The sequence below is a fragment of the Callorhinchus milii genome, unplaced genomic scaffold (genome assembly GCF_018977255.1).
Source record: "Callorhinchus milii isolate IMCB2004 unplaced genomic scaffold, IMCB_Cmil_1.0 Scaffold7, whole genome shotgun sequence".
Taxonomy (NCBI): domain Eukaryota; kingdom Metazoa; phylum Chordata; class Chondrichthyes; order Chimaeriformes; family Callorhinchidae; genus Callorhinchus; species Callorhinchus milii.
This window is the reverse complement of record NW_024704748.1, coordinates 7,447,806-7,466,270: the sequence shown is the minus strand read 5'-3', so window position 1 is coordinate 7,466,270 and position 18,465 is coordinate 7,447,806. Positions and strand designations below refer to the sequence as shown.

The following is an 18,465-nucleotide window of genomic DNA, read 5'->3' as shown; positions in this document are numbered from 1 at the left end:
GCTAGGTCCTCTCACTTGCTAGGCGAGCGCTCTAATTAATAATAATTTCCCCTTCCTGCAGTGTAGTGGTTAGAGCACTCGCCTCGAGAGTGGAAGGGGGAATTATTATTTTCCCTTCAATCCCCTTTTCCCTCCTCCTCCTCCCCCCACCCCTCCACAATTTGCGGTAATATTTAATGTTTTTTTTAGAATTACGGAAACATAATGAAGCTCGACTATATGCAGGTAAAGAAAGCTCTTTTTGCGAGACGATAATATTGATAATAATCATGTCTTCGAGCCATCTCAAAGCGCTTCACAGAATATAACAATAGTAATAATAATCCTTAAATTTAATGTAGCGCTTTATCACGTCTTTGAGATGTCTCAGTAAATTGACTGTATGTTTTGTGGGATTATTACCCCTGGAAAAAGCGATCCGTCAATTGATTAAGAACCAGATAAACTTGCCCAACCTTTCACCCTGACCCGCACGGGAATCGAACCCAGGTCCTCTTGCTTGCGAGGCGAGCGCTCTAACCATTTGAGATACAGGATTCCACATAATAATTTGGTGATGATGATATTGTTGGTGTTTATTTTAATTCGAATATTGATGTGAAATATATCACTGGGTTTTAGAGCAATCCCAGCGAGTTAAAGAGAAAGGTACAACAACAACTTGCATTTACATTGCGTCCCTCACGCTTGAAAGTGAAGCCAAGGGCGGGGGGGGGTGGGGGGGTGTAGGGAGAGAGAAGGGGGAGGTGACCGTAGCCATGGCTGAAGAGGAAGGTCTTCAGGCGCAACCGGAAGGAAGGAAGGGAGGGAGGAGGAGTGATAGAGGGGGAGTGTTCCAAGGTAGGAATAAGATCGGGAAAGTATTTACAAGGATTATAAATTCAATGAGAATAATTAATAATAATTCGATATATCATAATAATAATCCTTGCATTTGATATATCGCCTTATCAAGTCTTCGAGACTTCTCAAAGCGCTTCACAGAATATACTGTAAAGTGAATTGACTGTATTTTGGGGGCGAAACACAGCAGGCAATTTGCGCAGAGATGTCCCCACAAACAGCCATGAAGCAAGCGAGCGATTGGAACGTTGATTGTTTGAGATTTTGCCACTGAGATCAATCCTATTTTACTCCAGAAATAATGGAGAAACAGGAAACTCTTCAGAAAACTGGTACGATTATGATTTTTTTCACACAAATAATAACATAATAATCCTTGCGTTTGATACAGGGCTTCGAGACGTCTCAAAGCACTTCACAGGATACACTGTAAAGTGAATTGACTGTATATTTTGTGACAACCAATTGCGCACAGAAACATCCCACAAACAGTCGTGGATTGAGCAACAAAATTATTATTTATTTTGAAGGGATTATTACCCCCAGAAAAGCGATCCTCCAATCGACTAACAACCGGGTTCCTACTTACTACTAGGAAAACAGAGGCACGTGTGTGGAGTAAGGAAACTTGTCCAATGTTTCGCCCTGACCTGCCCGGGAATCGATCCCAGGTCTCTCGCTTGCGAGGCGACTGCTCTAACCACTGAGCTACAGGACTCCAAATGCAAGGATTATTATTATTAAAAATATCAATTGAAACTTTATTTTCTTTTGTTTCCCAGAACAATTGATGGAGGATTTAAGGATAGGTATTTATTCCAATAAAAGTTTTTCTGGTTTAAATGCGCTCGTAGCGTTTACATTTGTTTAATTTTTTTGAAATTTTAATTTAATTCAATTTTTTTTTAATCTTTTATCAAAATTTGAAATGTTAATTAATTCTGTCATTCAACCGAGACTTTTAAACCCCTTTTTTCCTTCTAATTCCTCAGATCTAAAACGGTGTCAGTTATCTTTGAAAAAAAGAGGTAAGATTATATTTTTTAATTAAGATCTTCTTTTCAAATCCCTTCGTGCCTTGACACCTCCTACCTCTCCGATCTGTTATACCCCCACTCCACCATCTGCTGCCTCTGCTCAACTGGCTTCGGCCTCTTATTTGTCCCTCGTGACTTCTGTTCCACCATTGGTGGCCCCACTTTCAGCCACTGCTCCCCGAAAATCTGGAACACTCTTCCTCTATCCCTCCGCCTTGCCCATTCCTTCCTTCCCCATCTGCTCTGAAGACCTTCCCCTTCGATTGTACCTATGGTCACCTCCCTCTCCCCCTTTCCCAGCCTCCCCGTGAAGTACTTGGAGACATCCTCCCTCCCGACGTGATAAGGCACCGTGTAATAATAATATCATAATAATGATTGGAAATTATCACGGAATGTTATAATTCAACAGACGAAGCCGTGCCTGCATTGCAGAAAGGTAATTAATCAACTAAATTTAATTACGATTCATTGGGTTTTAATTGCATTTTCTTTACTGCTGTTCGTTTCGCCCATAAAATATAGTCGATTCACTTTACAGCGTATCCTGGGAAGCGCTTTGAGACGTCTCAACGACATGATAAGGCGCTGTGTTGAAATCAAGGATTATTCTTCTTATTTTATACAAAATATTAAATGCTGGTTGTTAGAGGATTGGCAGATCGCTTTTCCTAGGGGTAATAATCCCTCCGAAAAAAATAATAATTTGGTCACTCAATCCAGGGCTGTTTGTTGGACGCTGCTGTGCGCAATTGACTGCCGCGTTTCACCCACAAAACACACGCTCACTGCACTTTTCATTAAATCCTGTGAAACGCTTTGAGACATTTAGAACACGTGATATGGTTCTTTATCAAATGCAAGGATCATTATTGTTCTTATTACAAGCTGCGAAATCCCGTCAGACATAGTTTGAGAAAAATAACTTTTCTTTTCTCACATGCAGAACTCAGTGATTGTAAAAATAGCCTTGAAACATCAGGTAAACATATTTCTCTCCTTTCACCTCTTCCCCACCTTAACCTGTCTTTGTGGAGTCCTGTAGCTCAGTGGTTAGAGCACTCGCCTCGCAAGCGAGAGGACCTGGATTCATTTCCCGAGCAGGTTAGGGCGAAATGTTCGGCAAGTTTCCTTGCTCCAAACGCACGTCTCTGTTTACCTGGAGCTAAGTAGGAACCCACTTGTTAGTCGATTGGCGGATCGCTTTTCCGAGGGTAATAATTCCTTCAAACAAAAATAATAATAATAATTTGGTCACTCAACCCACGGCTGTTTGTGGGACTGTGCTGTGCGCAATTGGTTGTCGCGTTTCGCCCACAAAATATACAATCAATTCGCAGACGTCTGAAAGCGCGTCGCAAAGTATACTGTTAAGTGTAGAGGATGTATAATTTGTAGGTGAATCGCAACAATTGCGCACAGTCGTGGATTGAATGACCAAATTATTATTATTTTCGAAGGGATTTTTACCCCTGGAAAAGCGATCCGCCAATCGACTAACAACCGGATTCCTAATTACTGGTCGGTAAACAGAGGCGTGTGTGTTGTGTGGAGTAAGGAAACTCGCCCCACGCCTTGCCCTGACCTGCCTGGGAATCAGGACTCCATGATGATGTTGTTTATGATGTTGATGACATTGATTGTTAATAATAATAATAATAATTATGTTTATAGAGGAATTGATGAGACAAAAATCAAGAGGTAAATACATTGGTCGTTTATTTTTCCCCATTTTCTCCCAATTTCTATATTTTTTTGTCTCGAGACCCCCTCCTCCCGCAGCCCACTTGACAGAGAGAGTGAAAGAGAAAAATAGGGAGAAAGAGAGAAGGCAAATAGAGAGAGAAAGAGCACATTCCATCCCAATAGGCTACCGTGTTTCATCCACAAATATTCAGTCAATTCACTTTACAATATATTTTGTGAAGCGCTATTGAGACGTCTCGAAGACGTGATAAGGTGCTGTGTCAAATGCAAAGATTATTATTATCCCAGATATGGGAAGATTTCCATGGGTAGCTAATGTGCTTGGAACATTCAGTCTGAATTTAGAGACTCTTTAAGCATGGGGACAGGTTTCCGCGTGTGTATGTCAGGCACCCGGCTGAACAGAAACAAAGAATGGAATAGTGTTTTTAGTAATGTAGAAATGGGAGGAGGCCATTCAGCACTTCATGGCTGATCTGTACCTCAAGTCCAATTACCTGCCCTTGCCCCATATCCCTTGATAATAATAATAATAATAATAATAATCCTCGCATTTGATATAGCATCTTGGAGAAGTCTCAAAGTGCTTCACAGAATACATTATAAAGTGATCAAATTATTATTATTTTTTTGAAGGGAATATTACTCCCAGAAAAGCAATCCGCCAATTGACTAACAACCGAGTTCCTACTTACTCCTCGGTAAACAGAGGCGTGTGTATGGAGTAAGGAAACTTGCCCAACATTTCGCCCCGTCCGGAATCGAACCCAGGTCTCTCGCTTGCGAGGTGAGCGCTCTAACCACTGAGCTACGGGAATCCACTTAATACCCTGACCTAACAAATAGATAATAACAAAATAGAAATTTTGGATAATACATTGACATTTCCTTTCCCCTCAGAACTGAAAGACTGCAACGCCACACTGAAGATAACAGGTAAAATTAAACTGCTGTGAATTTATATCCTCGCTACCTATCCGATCTGCTTCTCTCCCTACAACCCACCACCCGCTGCCTCCTCTAGACTGGCTCCAGTCTCCTGTTTGTCCCTCGTGCCCTCCATTCCACCATTGGAGCCGAGCTTTCAGCCACTGTGCCCCAAAATTCTGGCACACTCTTCCTCTAAACCTCCACCTTGCCCCTCTATCCATCTCTATTTCTCTCCCTCCCTCCCTCCCCACACACACACACACACACACAAAACACCCCCCTCTCTCCCCTCAACACGGTTTCACTGCCGATCAAGAACTCTTGTTGCATTTAAATATAATTTTTAAAAAATCCTTTTATTTTTGCAGAAGATGAAGTGAATGTTTTGAAGAATGGTAAAAGCGTTTTTAGATTCTCCGACACTCTACTCTGTGTGAAAGTGATTTGTGTAGAAGTTGATGTTGTTGATGATGATGATTTTAAAATAATAAAGGGATTTGAGAGGGTAGATGCAGGGAAACTCTTTCTTCTGGTGGTTAGGGGGAATCCAGAATCAAGTGGTGTCCAGCAGCTCAAGTGGTTAGAGCACTTGCCTGGCAAGTGAGAGGACCTGGGTTCGATTTCCGGACGGGTCAGGGCGAAAAGTTGGGCAAATTTCCTTGCAGTAAGAAATCTGTTTGTTGGTCGATGGGCAGGTCGCTTTTCCGGGGGTAATAATCTGTTCAAAAAAGTATAAATATAAAAATAAAACTAATAATTTAGTCACTCAAACCATGACTGTTTGCAGGACACTGCTGTGCGCAATTGGTTACCGTGTTTGATCCACAAAATATACAGTCACTACACTATACAGTATATTCTGTGAAGCGGATTGAGACGTCTCAAAGACACTATATCAAATGTAATTATTATCATTATTATTGCTTGTTATCAAGATATCGTAACCTTCAAGGAATCAATGGCAACCACGGGTAAGAGATAGTTTGTTTTGTTTGGTTTATTTATTGTAATATCCAGGATTAAATAAACAACAACAAAATGACATTTACACGGTGCCCTTCACATTGGGAGGACGTCCCAAGGCCTGGACAGCCAGCAATTTGGACCCAAGCTGGGGATTGGGATCAGGAGGGGTGGAGGGCAGGGAGGCTGGGCGTAGGAGGTTGACCGAAGGTGCGGTTGGTCGAAGAGGAAGGTTTTGAGACGAGTCTTGAAGGATGAACGGGAGGTGGGGGGGGGTTGGGTGGAGGAACTGTGGGATGGAGTTCCAGAGGGTGGGGGCAAACAAACTAGGTTTTTTAAGGAAGCGTTATAATTCGGTCAATGCAACAATTAATATGCCTCTGCCAATTATTATTTTGAAGACAAATTAATGATTGAAAAAAAGAAAGGTAAACACAAGATATAGAGCGGAATTTCTGTCCTTTACTTGTTTTGCGTTCAAAAATATAACAGACACACACACACACTTGTCGGGGACTTGGAACTTGTAATCTAGGGGAAAAGAGAGAGAGAGCCCTACATCGTCGGAGACTCCGTGCTTCGGATGAGACGTTAAATCTCACTCTCCCTCCCCCTCTGTGCCCCGTTCCCTGTGGCGGACGTTAAAGATCCCCCGCGGCGCTGTCGGGAAAAGTGAAGGCAGTTTCTCTCTCCCAGTGACCTGGCCGACAATAAAATAAAATAAAATCAGATCCCCCTCGCCTCACGGCTGTTTTCGGGAATGTCGCTCTGCGCAAAACGCACAGTCACGTCACGGTGAAAAATTTGTTTTTTGGTCAAATCAGCAGTGTCTTCTGATACTTTTTTTGGCTGTGTTTCTGTCTCCTCACAGAGCTGCTTCGCTATCAGGAGGATTTAAGGAACAAAGGTATAAGCTTAACAACAAATAAAATCGATCGCTCGCTTTACAGTGGAGTCCTGTGGCTCAGTGGTTAGAGCACTCGCTCACAAGCGAGAGGACCTGGGTTTGCTTACTGGGCGGGTCAGGACAAAACATTGGTCAAATTTCCTTACTACACACACACACCTCTGTTTACCTAGCAGTAAGTACAAACCTGGTTGTTAGTCGATTGACAGATCGCTTCTCCAGAGGTAATAATTCCTTCAAAAATAATAATAATTCGGTCACTTAATCCACGACTGTTTGTGGGCCACTGTTATGCACAATTGGCTACTGCGTTTCCCCCACAAAATACTGTAAACTACACTTTACAATATATTCCGTGAAGCGCTTTGAGACGTTTTGACGTGATAAGGCGCTATGTCAAATCCAACGTTTTTTTTTATTATTGTTGGAGTTAGACTGATTCCCTGAACCTTGCTCTTTTTCTTGATTTGTTCTTATTCTTATTTCAATATCGAAGACATGTTGACGATTTTAAAAATTGTTTTTTCCACACAGAAAGTACGCTCGAAGCCAAGAACAAAGGTTGTTCAAGATTGATGTCAAGATCATCTCACTTGTTTTCAAATCCTTTCACGTCCTGGCACCTCTCTACATCTCCGATCTGCTTACCCCCACCCCTCCCCACTCCACCACCCATTACCTCCTTCTCGTCTCTCGTGCCCTCCATTCCACCATTGGTGTCCGCACTTTCAGCCATCACTCCCCGAATCTCTGGAGCACACTCCCTCAATCCCTTCACCTTGTCCTCTCCTTCCTTCCCCATTTTCAAGTCACGCCTGAAGACCTTTCTATTCGACAGTCACTACATTCACAGTATATCCTGTGAAGCGCTTTGAGACGTATCGAACACGTGATAAGGCGCTCGATCATATTGTTAAAATCAGTCTCCCATCTGTGCCCATCCAGGTGGTTGTTAAAAAAAGGCCAGTGTTATCGTTTTGTTTAAAACAAAATCTGTACGTATTTCTGTTTTTCAGAACTCAAATTGCTTCAGCTTGCCCACAGCAAAGCAGGTTAGTGTGCGGATAGCGAAGAGTTAAAATTACTAATCATAATAATAATCCTTGCATTTGATATAGCGCCTTATCATGTCTTTGAGACATTTCAAAGCGCTTCACAGAATATACTGTCAAGTAAATTGACTGTATGTTCTGTTGGTGAAACGCTGCAACCAATTGTGCACAGCAACGACCCATAAACAGTTATGGATTGAGTGACCAAATTATTCCTATTATTATATTTTTGAAGGGATTATTACCCCCAGAAAAGTGACCCGCCACTCGCCTAATAACCGGGTTCCTACTTACTGCTAAGTAAACAGATGCGTGTGTGTGGAGTAAGGAAACTTGCCCAATGTTTCGCTCTGACCCACCCGGGGATCGAACCCGGGTCCTCTTGCTTGCGAGGCGAGTGCTTTAACCACTGATCTACAGGACTCCCATCTGTGCCCATTCAGGTGGATGATTGTTAAAAGAACCAGACGGGAGACCAGATGAGGAGACATTTTTTCACACAGTGAAAGAGAGCTGTTAACAGTCTGAAACGCACTAACTAAAAGAGTGGTGGAAACAGCTTCAATAAAAAATTTCAAAAGGGAATTGGATAGGTACTTGAAAAGGAACAATTTGCAATGATTTAGGGAAAGAGTGGCAGAGCGGGACTGATTGGGTCGCTCTCTCAAAGAGCTGGCACAAGCACAAGGGACCGAATGGCTTCCTTCTGTGCTGTAATATTCTATGATTCTATGAGAGAGGGGAGCTAAAGGGGGGAATGGGGGTAAGGCGGAGGGGGAGAGGAGGATTTGAATGCACGTTAATCGCGACGTTTGCGTCTGCAGGTTCTTGTTACAGCAAACAAACATTGTCTTTTTTTTCCAACAAAAGAGAAATTGGTGGAGAAACTTGAAAAAGGTAGATTTAAGTTATTGTTGATGATGTGGGGTTTTTTTCTTTGTCAGCCGGGTGTCTGACACACACGGAAACCCCTCACCGTTGCTTTAGAGTCTCCAAAACCACCTGAGGATTCCATACATCCCACCTACACATGGAGTTCCCAGAGGTAGATTGTCAGAATGGAATTGCACTCTCTCTCCCTGGAGGGACGCACGTGCTTACCTAATTCCGGAGAGTATTAGGCACAGGTTGGTGAGAGCCAAGGCTTGCGGGGAGCCCAGAGTGTGTGTTGGAGGTAACTGCTGGAATCTAACCAGCTAAAACTACATAGCTTGCCATTGAGAGCACTGTCTGGCAAGTTTTCCAGCTGCTTGTCCAGCTAGGACAACCCTACCCGTTAGTTAGTGCTTTGGCTTGCAGGGTTAATAGGAACTGATTGGAAGGATTCCCTGCCCCTTGATGTTGATGATGATGTTGATGTTCCTTTCACATATTTTTATCCAGATATAAACTCGATGAAAACCGATGCAGGTATAAATGTCTGTTGCTTGCAACAAGAGATCACTGATTTAAGATAGTCAGCGAATGTATTATGTTACAATCATCGTAATAATAAACCTTGCATTTGATATAGCACCTTATCATGTCTTCTAGATGTCTCAAAGCCCTTCACAGAATATACTGTCAAGTAACTTGACTGTATGTTTTGTGGGTGAAACATGACATCCAATTGTGCACAGCAACGAACCACAAACAGTCATGGATTGAGTGACCGAATTATTTCTATTATTATTTTTTTTGAAGGAATTATTACACCTGGAAAAATGATCCACCAATCGACTAACAACTGGGTTCCTAGTTACTGCTAGGTAAACAGAGGCGTGTTTGTGGAGTAAGGAAACTTGCCCAACATTCACCCTGACCCACCCGGGAATCGAATCCAGGTCCTCTCGCTTGTGAGGCGAGTGCTCTAACCATTGATCTACAGGACTCCCAAGATAACTGGCAAAAGAACCAGAAGGGAGACCAGACAACGAGACATTTTTTCACACAGTATGGAAAGCACTGCCTGAAAGGGTGGTGGAAACAGCTTCAATAAAAAGCTTCAAAAGGGAATTGCATAGGTACTTGAAAAGGAACAATTTGCAAGGATTTAGGAAAAGAGTAGGGGAGTGGGACTGATTGGGTAGCTTTTTCGAAGAGCTGGCACAGGCCTGATGGACCAAATGGCCTCCTTCTGTGCAGTAATATTCTATGATTCTATGAGAGAGGGGAGCTTGAAGGGACGAATGGAGGTAAGGGGGAGAGGAGGGGTTGAATGCACGTTAATCACGACGTTTCCGTCTGCAAGTTGCAAACAAACATTGTCTTTTTCTTTAAACAAAAGAGAAAATGGTGGAGAAACTTGAAAAAGGTAGATTTAAGTTATTGTTGATAATGTGTTTTGTTTTTGTTCAGCCGGGTGTCTGACACACACGGAAACCCCTCACTGTTGCTTTAGAGTCTCCAAAACCAACTGAGGATTCCATACATCCCACCTACACATGGAGTTCCCAGAGGTAGATTGTCAGAATGGAATTGCACTCTCTCTCCCTGGAGGGACGCTCCTGCTTACCTAATTCCGGAGAGTATTAGGCACAGGTTGGTGAGAGCCAAGGCTTGCGGGGAGCCCAGAGTGTGTGTTGGAGGTAATTGCTGGAGTCTAGCCAGTTAAAACCAGATAGCTTGCCATTGAGAGCGCTGTCTGGCAAGTTTTTCTGCTGCTTGTTCAGCTAGGACCACCCTGCCCGTTAGTTAGGGCTTTGTCTTGGAGGGTTAACAACAACAATAACAAGATTACATTTGTATAGCGCCTTTCACGTCGGGAGGACATCTTACAGGAGCTGAGTGGAAGGATTCCCTGCCCCTTGATGTTGATGATGATGTTGCTGTTACTTTCATTTATTTTTATCCAGATATAAGATTAATGAAAGCCGCTGCAGGTATAGATCTCTGTTGCTTACAACAAGAGAGCACTGATTTAAGATAGTCGTTGTAAACAGATTCATGTTTGTGGAGTAAAGAAACTTGCCCAATGTTTCGCTCTGACCCGCCTGGGAATCGAACCCAAGTCCTTGCTTGCAATGTGAGCGCTCCACGCACTAAACTACAGATACTTAAGATTAAATGGTTTCTTCTTTGCTGTGAATTTAGCGCTTTGAAATGCTACTCTGCGTGGAGGGTGCTGTATAAGTGCAAGTTGTTGTTGTTTAATATCTGCGATTCATGATCCAAATCTAATCATTACTAAAAAAAATTGTTACTTCAAGTGGAAATAATGTCAGTCAAGGAAGCAGGTAGATATTCCTTTCGATTTGATGATTTAACTGTTTATTTGTGTGTCTCAGTCACTGGTTTATTTCTCTGTGTAAGTCGATCTAGTTTTGGTGAATGGTTGATTTTTTTNCTTTCAGAAATCACCAGAAGAACAGCATCCATGAAAGATTCAGGTAACAAGAAAACGAGCCCTATAATAATAATAATATAATAATAATCCTTGCATTTGATATAACGTCTTATCACATCTTTGAAACATCACAAAGTGCTTCACAGAATATACTCTAAAATTAGTTGACTATATTTTGTGGGCGAAACGCAGCAGCCAATTGTGCTAAACAGCGTCCCACAAACAGTCGTGAATTGAGTCATCAAATTATTATTATTTATTTTTGTTGAAGGGATTATTATTCCCGGAAACACGATCCGCCAATCGACTATCAAGTTGGTTCCTACTTACTGCTAGGTGAACAGAGGCGTGCGTGTGTGTGTGTGTGTGTGTGTGTGTGGAGTAAGGAAACTTGCCCAATGTTTCGCCCTGACCTATCCTAGGAATCGAACCTGTCCTCTCACTTGCGAGGCGAGGGCTCTAACCACTGAGCTACCGGACTGTACAGGGCAGATGTTTAAGATCTCCCGCTGTGCTGTTGGGAAAAGAGAAGGGAGTTTCTCTCTCTCTCTCTCCTGGTGTCCTGGCCGACAATCTCCCAGATAAAATCGCTCGCTCACTTGCTTCATGGCTGTTTGCGAAACACACAGTCACTACACTTCACGGTGAAAATCCCGCAAAGCGCTTTCAGACGTTCTCCCTCCATCCCGTCGTGATAAGGTGGCGTGTTGAACGCAAGGATTATTATTATTATTTTCATAATAATAATAATTATTCCTGTTTCTGCTGTTATTATCATTGTCATTTTTATTGTGATGACTGCATCTGAAACTTTTGTTGTGGGGAAGCTAAATAAGACGGGGATCAATTTATTATTATTATCAATATCTTTTATTGTCTTAAAGAACAACTGCTGAACACAAAACACAAGGGTAAATGTTTCAAAACTTCTCTTTGTATCAAATAAGTTTACTAATGTTGATTTCAGTCGCCTCACTCTCCCACCTTTACATCTCATCTCTTCGCTCCATCTTCTTATAATATAATAATAATGATCCTTGCATTTGATATAGCGCCTTATCACATCTTCGAGGCGTCTCAAAGCACTTCACAGAATATACTGTAAAGTGAATTGACAGCATGTGTTGTGGACGAAACTCGACAGCCAATTGCGCACAGCAGTGTCCCACAAACGGTGGTGGATTGAAGTGACAAAATTATTATTAATTTTATTTATTTTTTGGAGCAATTATTAACCCCAGAAAGTTATCCGCCAATCGACTAACAAGTGGGTTCCCTATTTACTGCTAGGGAGTAAGGAACCTTGCCCAATGTTTCGCCCTGACCTGCCTGAGAATCAAACCCAGGTTCTCTCGCTTGCGAGGCAAGTGCTCTAACCACTGAGCTGCAGGACTCCTTGCTTACCTCTGGAACGCGCACACCTACCAAATCCTTCCCTTGCTCACTCCCACTCTCGGGATCACGCACTGTACCATAGTAAGGATTATTGTTATTATTATTGAGTTGTCGATGTTTTTTTTCTTTCAGAACTGATAGATTGTCAACAGAAACTAAAACAGAGCGGTACGTATGGGCTTAGACCTCGTATAAAGTTGTGTGTGTGTGCATCTGTGTGTATCTGTGTGAGTGAGTGTTTGTGTTTTTGTGTGTGTGTGTGTGTGCAAATGTGTGTGTGCGTCTTTGTGTTTGTGTGTCTGTGCATCTGTGTGTGTAGGTCTGTGATTATGTGTGAGTATCTGTGTTTTTATGTCTGTTTGTGTGTGTGTGTATGTGTGTCTCTGTGTGTGCCCTGTTCAGGACAGATGTTAAAGATCTACCATGGCGCTATTGGGAAAAGAGAAGACAGTTTCTCTCTCTCTCTTTCTCTCTCTCCCCCGATATCCTACCCAAAAATCCCCCAGATAAAATAGTTTTTTGACGATATAAAAATGTACTTATTTATTTAATCACAAAAGGAGAAGATTTAAAAGCCAAAATGGAAGAGGCAAAACTGCTAAAAGAAGGTACATTTGCAAAAGTATAAAATATAGCAATAATAATTTGGTCACTCAATCCACGCCTGTTTGTGGGACGTTGCTGTGCGCAATTGGCTTCCGCGTTTCGCCCACAAAATATACAGTCAATTCACTTTACAGTATGTTCTGTGAAGCATTTTGAGGTGTCTGGAAGACGTGATAAGGCGCCATATCAAATGCAAGGATTATTATTATTATTCTGGGGTAAGACTAGGGGAGTGGGACAAGTTGATAGCTCTTTCGAAGAGCCAGACCAGGCACGATAGGCTGAATGTCCTTGTGTGCTGTAAGGATCTGTGATTCTATGATTACGTTGTTATTTTTTTTGTTTCATTTACAGAACTAAACAAGATTAAGGAAGCATTAAAGATTACAGGTAGCAAAACAGTTTGCGGAATCTAAGAATTTACAGGATTATTCACCGTGAAATGTAGTGACTGTGCTTTTAGCACAAACGGATGTGAAGCGAGTGAGGAGGGAGGGAGTGAGGTTTAACGTCTCGTCTGAAGGATGGGTATTGATGATGTAATTTAAATTAATCTTTGTTATTGTTTGAAGAATCGAACGTGCACGAAAAAGATAGAGGTAGATACTTGGAATATTCCTCGCGCCAAATAAAACTGAAAGGATTTGTTACTAACAACAACAACTTGCATTTACACAACGCCCCTCATACAGGGTAGAGTCCCAGAGAGCTTGACAGTGGCGGAGCATGACTCCGAGCCGGGTTGGCGAGGGAGAGCGAGGTGACCGTAGGCAAGGTCGAAGAGGAAGGGTCTTCAGGCGTGACCCGAAGATGGGGAAAGGAGGAGGGGGCAAGGTGGAGGGATTGAGGGACAGTGTTCCAGAGTTTCGGGGCGTCCTGGCTGAAAGCACGGCCGCTGATGGTGGAACAGAGGGCACGAGAGACAAGTGGGAAGCCGGAGCCAGTCGAGGAGAGGCAGTGGGTGGTGGAGCGGGGGGGGGTAAGCAGGTCGGACAGGTAGGGAGGTACCAGGGCATGAAACGAGTGAGAGGATCTTGAAAACAACAGTAATAATCCTCGCGTTCGACACACCTCAAAGCGCTTCGTGTGATTCTTTTTACTGTGAAATGTAGTGACTGTGCGTTTTGTGGGCTGTGTGTGTGTGTGTGTGTGTCTCTGCGTGTGTGTGGCGGGGGGTCGGGTGTGAGTGAGGGAGCATTTAACAATCTATATTTCTTTCTAGAAATCCAAAAATTCAAAGTGGCTTTGAAAAGCACAGGTCAGAAAATATTTTAAACAATTGTGCGGGAAATAGAGCATTAATTCTAAATGATGAATAATAGTAATCCTTGCGTTTGATATAGAGTCATATCACGATTTTAAGACGTTTCAAACGCTTCACGGGATAATAATAATAATAATCCTTGCATTTATATAGCATCTTATCACGGTTTTGAGACATGTTAAAGTGCTCACAAAATATACTGTAAAGTGAATTGACTGTACATTTGACATTTTTTGGCGAAAAATAAACTTTGCCATGAGGAAAATGCAATAAATTATATATTTTGGTCTTTGTTTGCAGATGAACTATTGACTGAGAAGAACAAAGGTGATTTAAATCTGATTGATATTGATATATTGATATATTTACAGTGGAGTCCTGTAGCTTAGTGGTTAGATCCCTCGCCTTGCAAGCGAGAGGACCTTTAGTTTGATTCCTTGGCGGATCAGTGCGAAACATTGGCCAAGTTTCCTTACTCCACACACACACACACACGTCTCTGTTTACCTAGCCGTAAGTAGGAACCCGTTTGTTAGTTGATTGGCGACTGATCGCTTTCCGTGGGGTAATAATCTCTATTAGAAAAATAAATAAATGATTTGGTCACTCAATCCATGACTGTTTGCGGGACTTTGCTGTGCACAATTGGCTGTTGTGTTTTGCCCACAAAACATATGGTCAATTCGCTTCATGGTATATCCTGTGAAACGCTTAGAGATGTGTCAAACACGTGATAACGCGCTGTATCAAATGCAAGGATTATTATTATATCTGTTTTATTTTGCTTCCTCAGATTTGAATAGAATGAACGAAGATCGTGCCAAGCTGGGTAAATCAGCAACTAAACAGAATTAGATTTCAGTATCTCGCCTCCGAGTCAGAAGGTTATGGGTTTGAGCCCATCACACTCGCACACACACACATCACTTGGATCAGCTGTGTGTCCTCCAGACGAGTCAGTAATCTCACTTGCACCCTCCACCGCCCCTGTCTTTTAAATTGAATTGCAGTCAGTAAAAAAAACATATTTTGTTGACGCAAAAAGGCGATTGAGGAACTCATTCGAAAGCGATAATTTCCTTTGTTTTCACAGGCGAGACAATTTTTGAAAAAGATAAAGGTTAATTTCCAAAACAGTCCTGAACACAATTGATGATGAGCTGTTTGCTTAAATGGTTCTATTCCACTCACCTGCAAGTCACTTTAAAAACTTATGTGGAGTCCTGCAGCGAGTCCTGGATTGCTTTTCCGGGGGGAAATGTTATTAATATTATTATTATTTCATTCCCAGCACTGAAGGATTTCCGCACAAGTTTGAACAAAAAAGGTAGGAAACCAATCACAAGAATCTTTAATCGTGTTTTGGTTTGATGTTGATGAGTTTGTTGATGATGTTGATGTAATAATCCTTGCATTTGATATAGCGCCTTATCACATTGTTGAGATACCTCAAAGCGCTTCACAGGATACACTGTAAAGTGTAGTGACTGTGTGTTTTGTGAGCGAAATGTGACAGCCAATTGCACACAGCAATGTCCCACGAACAGTCGTGGATGGGATGACCAAATTATTTTTATTTATTGATGATGTTGATGTTTATTTTGCTGATGTCATTTTTATTGACCCACAAACACACAAGTGATTGCCATATTTTTGTCAAAAAAAAGAGGAATTGATAAATTCAAAAGACAGAGGTAGGAATTCATGCAATTAATAATTGATTGATGTTGATAATGATGATAATCATACAAAAATAATCTTTGCATAAGATATAGCGCTTTATCACATCTTCGAGACGTCTCAAAACTCTTCGTAGAATATATGAATTTACGCAGAGAAAAGTGAATTGATTGTATATTTTGTGGGTGAAACACAGCAGCCAATTGGGCACAGTAGTGTCCCACAAACAGTCGTGACTTGAGTGAGCAAATTATTATTTATTGAAGGGCTTATTACCCCCAGAAAAGTGATCCGCCAGTCGACTAATAACTGGGTTGGTTCCTACTTACCGCTAGGTAAACAGAAGTGTGTGTGTGTGTGGAGTAAGGAAAATGGTCCAACATTTCGGCCTGACTTTCCCGGGAATCAAACCCAGGTCCTCTCACTTGTGAGGTGAGTCTAACCACTGAGCTAGAGGACTCTGCTAATATTATTATTAGCATCATTACTCTCTCGCATGTTTTAGTTCATAATTGTTTGAAACGTTCATTTGCTTTGAACTCACAGACTTGGAGAAATATCAAAAAAATCTGACTGGAACAGGTAAAGATAATATTTAATGTTGATGCATAATAGTAATTTATAGTAAGCAAAGATAACATTTTTGTGTTCTTATAAACAGGTAATAATAATAATCCTTGTTTTTGAGATCGCACCTTATCATGTCTTCGAGACGTCTCAAAGCCCTTCACAGAATATACTGTAAAGCGAATCGACTGTATATTTTGTGGGCGAAACTTGGCAACCAATTGCGCACAGCAGTATCACACAAACAGTCATGGATTGAGTGTCCAAATTATTATTTTTTTAAGAGATTATTACCCCGGGAAAAGCGATCCGCCAATTGATTAACAACCGGGCTCCTACTTACTGCTGGGTAAACAGAGGCGTGTGGAATAAGGAAACTTGCCCAACATTTCGCCCTGTCCGGGAATCGAACCCAGATCCTCTTGCTTGCAAGGCGAGTGCTCTCACCACTGAGCTACAGAACTCCACAGCTGGAACTCTCTACCTCCCTCAAAAGGCTGTGGATTATGGCTGGATCCATTCACATTTTCAAGACTGAGGTGGATAGGTGTTTGTCAGAACAGGGTACCAAGGGATATGGGGCAAAGGCGGATAATTGGACTTGAGGTATAGATCAACCACCATCTTGTAGAATGATGGAACAGGCTTGAGGGGCTGAATGGCCTACTCCTGTTCCTATGTCTCTGTGACTGTGTCAAAATGCCATTAACAATCTCGGACGCTAAACTTTGTACTTTTGTCGGACAAAAAATATTCTGGTCATGCTAAAGGAGGAAAGGTTTGTTTTTCAGAAAAGGCACTTGAAGTAAAACAAAATGGTATTTGCTCATGAAAATCAACTTATTGAGTGTAATTTTACAAACATAAGTTGTTGATGTTGATAATAACGATGTTGTTGATGTTAATAATAATAATAATATTCCTTGCATTTGATACAGTGCTTATCACGTCTTCGAGACGTCTCAAAGCGCTTCACACAATATACTGTAAAGTGAATTGACTGTATAGTTTGTAGGTGAAACGTGGCAGTCAATTGTGCACAGCAGCATCCTACTAACAGTCGTGGATTGAGTGACTAAATTATTAACATTATTTTGAAGGGATTATTACCCCCGGAAAAGGGATCTGCCAATCGACTAACAAGCGGGTTCCTACCTCCTACTAAGTAAACAGAGGCGTATGTATGTGTGGAGTAAGGAAACTTGCCCAATGTTTCACCCTGATCTGCCCGGGAATCAAACCCAGTTCCTCTCGCTTGCGAGGCGAGTGCTCTAACCACTGAGCTACAGGACTCGAATAATTGTATTGTATTAATGATGATGTTGATGTTGAATATTTTTGAATGTTGCAGAGTTGGAAGACTGTCTGTTTTTTGTGAAGACTGCAAGTAAGGATTAAGTCTCCATCAGTGGCAAAATTTAATGTCAGCATTTTCGAGTTAAAAAGAAAAAGCAACAACTGGTGACTGTCTTCCTTGGGTTACAGAACAGTCACTGGAAGACAAACAGAAAGGTTTGCAAACAATACAATACCAAGTGACATTTACACAATGCCTTTCACTCTGGGAGGACATCCCAAGGCACTGGACAGTCAGGTTCATGCCCCCCCACCGCCCCCCTCTCCTCTCGCCCTCTCTCTCTGTCCCTCACTCTCACACTCATTGTCCCTTTCTTGGTTTCTCTCTCTGACCCTCTCTATCTATCTCCTGTAGATAGGAGTCCTGTAGCTCAATGGTTAGATTGTTTGCCTCGCAAGTGAAAGGACCTGGGTTTGATTCCTGGGCGGGTCAGGACAAAATGTTGGGCAAATTTCCTTACTCCACACACACGCACACATGCTCTGTTTACCTATCAGTAAGTAGGAACTCAGTTGTCAGTCGATTGGTGGATCGCTTTTCCGGAGGTAATAATCCCTTAGAAAAATAATAATAATAATAATTTGGTCACTCAATCCATGACTGTTTGTGGGACACTGTTGTGCATAATTGGCTGCTGCGTTTCAACCACAAAATATACATCACTCCACTTTACAGTGTATCCTTTGAAGTGCTTTGAACATTTTGAATAATAATAATAATAATCCTTGCATTTGATATAGCGCTTTTCACGACTTCTAGACGTCTCAAAGCTCTTCACAGAATAGACTGTAAAGTGAATTGACTGTATATTTCTAGGCGAAATGTGGCAGCC

General features: G+C 41.9%; 1 protein-coding gene across 1 annotated transcript in view; it reads left to right on the top strand.

Moving 5' to 3' along the window:
• The window catches only part of LOC103182775 (nuclear-pore anchor-like), a 168,099-nt gene that overhangs the window by 52,570 nt on the left and 97,064 nt on the right, over positions 1-18,465 (top strand). The window contains exons 40-58 of the mRNA XM_042336810.1: positions 190-225; positions 1,626-1,652; positions 1,836-1,871; positions 2,293-2,319; positions 2,827-2,862; positions 4,488-4,523; positions 4,886-4,912; positions 5,453-5,488; positions 6,352-6,387; positions 6,922-6,948; positions 7,404-7,439; positions 10,772-10,807; positions 11,649-11,675; positions 12,292-12,327; positions 13,120-13,155; positions 13,988-14,023; positions 14,330-14,356; positions 14,823-14,858; positions 15,321-15,356. Coding sequence (XP_042192744.1) covers positions 190-225; positions 1,626-1,652; positions 1,836-1,871; positions 2,293-2,319; positions 2,827-2,862; positions 4,488-4,523; positions 4,886-4,912; positions 5,453-5,488; positions 6,352-6,387; positions 6,922-6,948; positions 7,404-7,439; positions 10,772-10,807; positions 11,649-11,675; positions 12,292-12,327; positions 13,120-13,155; positions 13,988-14,023; positions 14,330-14,356; positions 14,823-14,858; positions 15,321-15,356 — 630 coding nt within the window. The remainder of the gene's footprint in view (positions 1-189; positions 226-1,625; positions 1,653-1,835; positions 1,872-2,292; positions 2,320-2,826; positions 2,863-4,487; positions 4,524-4,885; positions 4,913-5,452; positions 5,489-6,351; positions 6,388-6,921; positions 6,949-7,403; positions 7,440-10,771; positions 10,808-11,648; positions 11,676-12,291; positions 12,328-13,119; positions 13,156-13,987; positions 14,024-14,329; positions 14,357-14,822; positions 14,859-15,320; positions 15,357-18,465) is intronic.